At 44.0% G+C, this 6802-nt stretch overlaps 2 protein-coding genes across 2 annotated transcripts; one reads left to right on the forward strand and one right to left on the reverse strand.

Moving 5' to 3' along the window:
* Positions 1-766: 766 nt before the first annotated feature.
* On the forward strand, positions 767-3848 carry LOC147432105 (uncharacterized). The gene is made up of 2 exons (XM_086492112.1): positions 767-2149; positions 2579-3848. The coding sequence occupies exons 1-2, from the start codon at positions 1113-1115 to the stop codon at positions 2799-2801; spliced, it is 1260 nt and encodes a 419-aa protein (XP_086348238.1). The 5' UTR covers positions 767-1112; the 3' UTR covers positions 2802-3848.
* Positions 1685-4538, reverse strand: LOC147432106 (uncharacterized). Its single transcript, XM_086492113.1, has 5 exons — positions 4335-4538; positions 4234-4253; positions 3987-4133; positions 3773-3878; positions 1685-1819 (listed from the first exon to the last, which is right to left on the reverse strand). Exons 1-4 carry the CDS (start codon positions 4405-4407, stop codon positions 3849-3851), a joined length of 270 nt encoding a protein of 89 aa, XP_086348239.1. The 5' UTR covers positions 4408-4538; the 3' UTR covers positions 1685-1819; positions 3773-3848.
* Positions 4539-6802: the final 2264 nt, after the last annotated feature.

Genomic DNA, 6802 nt, shown 5'->3' on the forward strand with positions numbered 1-6802 from the left:
TCTCAGCATCATGATATATAAACGAACATCTGCTGGCAAAAATGGAAGTCTTCCTTAATTAGTTCCTTCTTGAAATCAAGGCTTGTTATGGTGGAATAGTTGTCTTTGTGATTCACCTTTTCTCTTGGGAGGGTTATCATCGGACACTTCTTAGTATCAAGGCTTATTATGGTGGAATAGTTGTCTTTGTAATTCACCTTTTCTCTTGGGAGGGTTATCATCGAACCTTCGTAATTCTGCCCCCCCCCCCAAAAAAAAGGAGGTTTGTGGATCGCACCCCTACATTTTCTATTTCACTCTATATTTGGTTTGAAACTAGCAGTGGGAAAGCCCTCTTAGAGTAGAGTAGTAGGATCCTGCTACCGCCAAATATAGCAGCAGGCAGGATAGAGTGTTTGGCATCGTGAGTACGTGCAAGCAAAATTTGGCCGAGCAGTGGGGAACACGATGCCTCCTGACTAAATGCAAGCTCCGCCAAATGTAGCAGAGGTGGGGCTCGGCTAGTTGGCCGGGCGCCACCTGGAACACCGTTCTTTTTACCTCCAGATATGGCCGGCCTGGGGCGAGCTGGTTAACTTTGCTTGTACGTTATTTTATTATATCAGCGGGAGGGACCCGGCGGCTACGTAGGCCTGTGTATGACGGTGAGGGGGTGTGCTCTCTCTCTCTCTCTCTCTCTCTCTCTCTCTCTCTCTCTCGGTCTCCCCATATAAATGTATTACATGCACAATGACCCAAATGAGAAATTAGCTCAAGGAGGGTGCGCCCCGCTCCCGAGTCCCAACAAGCTTCAGCAGAGAGAGAGAGAGAGAGAGAGAGAGAGAGAGAGAGAGAGAGATTTCCAGCTACAATTAAGAGTAACTGATAATCATTTATATGATTAGCACTGACAAGCTGGTTAATTATATTGCTTACTTAGTGCTTTGATCTTCTCATTTCCTATTACTCCTGAATTCCCTCACCCTTTCTCTCATCAATTTTGGCGACAACAACATCAATTCTGGCGCTGTAAAATTCAGCATATACATTAATCCCTCTTGGATCAGTTAAGTCACATCCGTACGCAGAGAATTAAGAGGTAGTTAGTGCCTGCTATTGAAATTTCATACACAATGCTTGGCAAGCGGTGCCGTACAATCCGGAGGACAGCAAGCATTTCTCAGAATATGGGGCCGCTTTATCTGCATCATCATAATTATCATCAGGCCCATGATCTGCCAGCTAGTACAGCTGGAAGAGAGAATCCTGTCGGAATTAACCATCCAAATCCCGTAGTTAATCCGCAAGTCCCAGCGATTATCCCACAGATCATTGGCTTCAATCCCATGATTAACAGTGATGCAGCTGGCGGCAGCGAGCAGAGCTGCCCACAGCCAGCCACAAACATCTGGGCACCGGCATCGAATTCTGAGAGCCCCAGTATGCCCCTGCCGAACAATATGGCCACCCGGCTACATCCCCATGATATGTGTGATGATGATCCAAAGTATTACAGCAGAGGTGGCGCAGGTGCACCACCGTCTACAAAGAGATCGGCGCAGTTTACCCCACGCTCAGCTCTTCAAACTCTTTTAGCCGCTGCTAGACAGATTGCGTGCAGTGATCAAGTGTCAGTGGGCAAGTCGTCGACCGTTGAGGCCAGCAAATCATCCTTCAAAGGCAACCCAATTGTTGCAAGCCCTTCATGTGCGAATAGCGGCACCATAATCAAACAAGGTAGCTTGATATGGCAAGGGTTTACAATGAGTGAAGCTACCCCAAAAGAGCTTCTCTCCAATAAGCATATAAGTTCAATCCCCAAAGCATCGATGCAGATAACCTGCGCTGCACAAGGAGCCTCAACTCATGAGACATATTCTCAAAATGTCAGCATGAATGAGGCACATGATCATTATATTCAAGATAATGAGCAGATGAATGATGTGGACAGTGAAAATATCTTTGATGTGGAGGGGACATCTATTGCAGGGGTTGCGACCAGTCATCAAATTAGCTTGGAATTGGCACAAGATCGCCATGCTTTGTACCTTGCGACCTCTCCGCTAGCTCCCGAGTTTACCCCAAACTTGGGACAATCCATGAGCTTTTTGGAGTCGTGCTTTCTCTGTAAGCGTCCTCTCGGACAGGGCCGTGATATCTTCATGTACAGGTATCTTTCTTCTTATAATCTTGTAGGCTCCCCCTTCGACCATGTTTACACTTTCTTGCAATTTTTTGGATATTGTTGTTAATTTGAAAGCACAAAATTTCATACAAATTCGACACTGTAGATGTGCGCCTAATGGTGGAGTAATTGAAAGCACATAAGCAATTACCTGAATATGAGTGCATTACATAGTACAAGAATATACCATTGTCACCTCACCTCTACTGCTTCTAAAGGCCAAGAGCATTTTAGTACACAGAAGAGTATATCTCCGCATTTTTATTCGTTCGGTCATCGAGAGGTCTCGTTGCTGTGTTAACGTAAACAACAAAACGATGTTTCTTTTTGGGCTAAAATTGCGTGGCCTTTCCATTAAACATGCTTTTGAAAGTTTCTCATAGAGGGATTTTGTTTGTTGTGATGATCAAACAGGGGTGAGAATGCATTTTGCAGTGTGGAGTGCAGGGACAAGCAAATGAGATTGGAAGAAAGGAAAGAGAAGGTGAAATATATGCACTCGCAGATAAACAAACTCAATGAGCGAAAGCAGGACATTCCCTGCACTAATATGCGCATCCGAAGCACTAACGCCGGCACTTCTTATTATCAACCTCACAACCATCACCAACAATATAGTAGCCAAGCCGTAGCTTAGCAGCACCAGGCATTACTCTTATGCCCACAGCCTAGGAAGGCATACAGATTTATCACCCACACCACCCAGCCCAGACAAATTACAGAATATGGCTCGGCTAAACCGAACCTGTTACCTCCAGTACCTTCTCTATCAACTTTTCAAAACCATATGCAAATAATCATTCCTTTCTTTTTATATACATACCATGAAGCAAAAGAAAAAAAAGGAAGGGAAAAACAGAAAAGAAACATGATATAGCACTCGGACAGAATTAGTCGTTTTTTCCGTTTATTAAAGAGTGAGCACCGTCATCGCTCAAAATTTTGTGGCCAGCATTGTTTCCCTCTCTATCTGTCGCTTAGAAGAGGAAGATAAATTCTGTTCTACATACAGTACATGAATCAATCAATGTACAAGGTCCAGGATTATCTATCCTTTCAATTTTTGAGCAATGGCCGCTTATCAGATTTACAGAGGATAGCTTGCCTTACCATACAGTTCTACACAGGCGCATGATGGTTTTCTTATGCAGGACCTCTGATTTTGTGTGGTGAGAATGAATCAAGTCCTTGAACTTGGTGAGGCAGCCCGGGATCATCATCTGTAGGGAACTTCTTTTCCCCTTTTTCTCTATGCCAATTATATGTACTCATTTCCTATCCCCACTTCAGTGAATTAAGGATCAAATTTTGAATAAAAGTGTTTTTAGCAGCACAATCTAAAGTCTTAGACAGTTCACCATATGGAAGTTTCCCATTATTGAGTCTTAAGTCACAATTCAAAGTAGTATCTATTTAGGTTTGGTCTTAGACACTTCATTATGTGTGAGTTTCCCACTCTTGAGTCTTAATTAGTCACTGCAATTCAAAGTAATATCTATCTGGTTTTAGTCTTAGACACTTCATCGTATGTAAGTTTATCTTAATTGCAATTTGCGATCACTGTGCCAACCACGCATAACTCGTAGTAGCTTAAAAAGCACTAATCACCTTTACTTGTGGTTGCCACTGATTTTATTCCATAAATGGCATCTTTGACAGCACCTGGTCGTGTTTGGAGAGTCTCTTATCCAACATCAATCTGGTTGGGGAGCTTCTGGAGTGGTGAATCAAATTCACATGTATCTGGTTATTATGGATTTCATTTTCTTGCACTAACATGCTATAGGAAAGACATAAAAGACGATACGAATAATGCCCATACCTCCCATATATGTAAGCCGTTCAGACTATGCCCGGCTCTCCTTGATTGCCGCCTGCAAAGATGCCTCCCGTCCCAAAAGCAACGCTGCCACTGCTGCTTCAGCAGCCCCTCTTCATACATATGGCACTCCCCCATATGTCCACATGTCTACCAGTTTGTCAAAATTGTTAGCTGTGGGTTAGGTCGCTCTCTGAACGATCAGCTATGGCCTTCTTTTCTTCTCTCGCTCACTGAGCTTCATGACTACCTTGTTTCCTAGAAGTGTCCCTTCAATGTGCTATCAGAAAAACCATCGCAGCTCCCTCCCGGCCACTTGCACTATCCATCTAGCGAGCTTGCCCTAAGCACCTGTACAGCTAGTGGTCCGCGCATAATTAGACTGCATAGCTGCTTTCTCGGCGCTGGCTTGCCAAGTCTTCATACAGTCGACAAAGCAGTGGCAATGAATGGGGTCATTCAAAAGATTAGGGCCATGTCTGACAGGTGAGTTGGGTTAGTAAAATTTATTTTGAACAAAGCTCACCCTCGTCATTATCTCACACGGAGTCAGTCAGGGAATCTTGGACCCAAATTTGGGTGCGCGGAGTTGCTTTTATCTCAGCCGTCCTATCACCAGGTGAACTAGAGGTGAACTCCGGATGAATTGGGGACAAAAACGGCGCCTCGAGTTCATCCGTTTTATGGGGTGTGGGTCGTACGCGAGACCTCACAGTAAACACACGAAAGCCCTACCATCACACTAGCGTGTGTTACTTGGCACACAATCGCACCCTAGCTTACTCGGCTCTAGTTCACCCCAGTTCATTGGATGATCCGAGAGCTGAGATTAAAGCCACTTTGCCCCCCCAAATTTGGGCCCTAGATCCCCTTTGAACCATACCCCCGTGTCATATAGTGACAAGGGATGGAGACCCTCTTCTCATTTCCCTTCCTTAAGTGCATCCTTCACTCTCCCACTTTTCTCCACTCCATCATAACACCCTAATTCAATCAAGCTCGTCACTCAATAACTCTCTTGCATGGCAAGACACTTGGAGAGAATCCCCTATGCGCACACCATGTTGTGCAACAAGTCGTCCCTTCCTTGGGAGGACCACCACTGAGTCAAGACCTTGTTGCGCACGATGCGGCTCCAACACCAACTCCATCATCAAGGTTTCGGCAATGTCCATTCTCTCATGGCTTTCAACTGAGACACACAAGGTATATCTCTATGCATAGTACTAGATGTTGTTTTAAAATATGAGAGTGAATATAACAAACAAGCTTTAATAGAAATGGTATGTAGAACAGTTCTTTCCCCCTTCAAGAACTATGGGGCGTGGTTTCAAGACTTCTGGAGTTTCAAATGAGTTCTAAAAGGGATAGAGGTAACACAGGTGCAGGTCTTTCCAATAAATGTGTATATTATTTTTCTTATGACTGAAGAAATGGATGTGCAAGTTTAGGGTGGGGCAGGTCAATGGATGATTAGAACTCCTCACTTTGTATTTTTAAATGGTCTTTAAAAATCTCTTTAGACGGAAGCAACCTAACTCTCTATCCTTTGTGGATGAAGCTAGGGTAAAGTGGCCAATATGAGGCCACTTAAAACGTAGGATCCAATAGTGAGATGTTTTGAATTGATATGATTCAATCTTTTGTTATGATGAACATAAGTGGCATGAAAAGAAAGTCATTTAAAGAGCTCCTCATTCCCAATGCTATTTGCATTATGAGTCTATCTTAAAGATATTTGATGTTTAATTTGAAGGTGTCCCTGTCATAAAATCTACATCTAACTAACCCAAATGATTTTCTCATATTGAACTGATCACTTAATGTGGGAAAATAAATGGGAACAAGAGTTAGAATACAGACGTGTTTTTAGATCTATCTCAGCACGGGACCAAAGGGACAGAAGGTAATGGGTCCAAAAATGGTCTATCAAAAAGGGCAATGGCTAGATAATGGAGTTTAGAAGACCTCAGGGTTAACTTCATTAGAAGTGCTTGTCAAGCTTAAGGGTTAAGGAGCTTGAGAAGCTTGAAGTCAACCAAGAAGCCTACAAAGGAGGGGGCAAGCCCTAGAAGTAGGGATGAGAGAGAACACTCTTGCACACTCCCAAGAGGCACCCCTTCCACAAGAGGCATATATGACACTTGTCAAGCCCCTCCCCATGTTGCCGTTGTGGTGTGCTTAAACCCTATTGGATAGGCCTTAAAGAGGTCCAATGAGAATTTAGTTTAATTAAACAATTAGCCAGGCAATATTCAAGCCCTCTCTCTCAAAGGGGAAAGGAGGACACTTGTCCAAATGCTACCCTTGTTGCTTGATATGCACAAAGCATGTGATTGGCTAGGCTTGAGGAGGTCTAATCAAATCCAATCAAGAGCTAGGAAGAGGGGTCGACCCAAGCAAGAAGGGGGGTTGCTTGTGCATATACTCCCTCTCTCTCTCTCTCTCTCTCTCTCTCTCTCTCTCTCTCTCTCTCTCTCTCTCTCACACACACACACACACACACACACACACACATTCATTCTCATTGTGTGAAGTGCAAGAACTTCATCTCCTTCTCCAAGCTTGAGAAGTTGAGAGCCGACACCAACACCTCTTGGCTATGGAATGCAATTCCAACCAAGAGCCATGCTTCAAAGCTATGCTTGCCATCTTCTCCTTCTCCATAACTATGCTATACTATGCTATGCTCTATGAGTAATGGTATGGGAAGATACTACTTCTTTCTCTTATGTTACTTCTTCTTCCTCTTCCCTACCCTCACACCCTGCTAGCTCTCTCCACCTTCGAAGGTGTTTGAGGTCTTGGGATTGAGGCCG

Source organism: Adiantum capillus-veneris, chromosome 20 (assembly GCF_014529385.1).
Source record: "Adiantum capillus-veneris isolate H3 chromosome 20, ASM1452938v2, whole genome shotgun sequence".
Taxonomy (NCBI): Eukaryota; Viridiplantae; Streptophyta; class Polypodiopsida; order Polypodiales; family Pteridaceae; genus Adiantum; species Adiantum capillus-veneris.

What these genes read in the sequence shown, in the direction of transcription:
- LOC147432105 (XM_086492112.1), top strand. Translation starts at nt 1,113, where the DNA reads ATGCTTGGCAAGCGGTGCCGTACAATCCGGAGGACAGCAAGCATTTCT. An exon ending in CGTGATATCTTCATGTACAG is followed by an intron (nt 2,150 to 2,578) that starts GTATCTTTCTTC and finishes ATGATCAAACAG; the next exon opens with GGGTGAGAATGCATTTTGCA.
- LOC147432106 (XM_086492113.1), bottom strand. Translation starts at nt 4,407, where the DNA reads ATGAAGACTTGGCAAGCCAGCGCCGAGAAAGCAGCTATGCAGTCTAAT. An exon ending in GCGGACCACTAGCTGTACAG is followed by an intron (nt 4,254 to 4,334) that starts GTGCTTAGGGCA and finishes AGCACATTGAAG; the next exon opens with GGACACTTCTAGGAAACAAG. An exon ending in ACGGCTTACATATATGGGAG is followed by an intron (nt 3,879 to 3,986) that starts GTATGGGCATTA and finishes TCACCACTCCAG; the next exon opens with AAGCTCCCCAACCAGATTGA.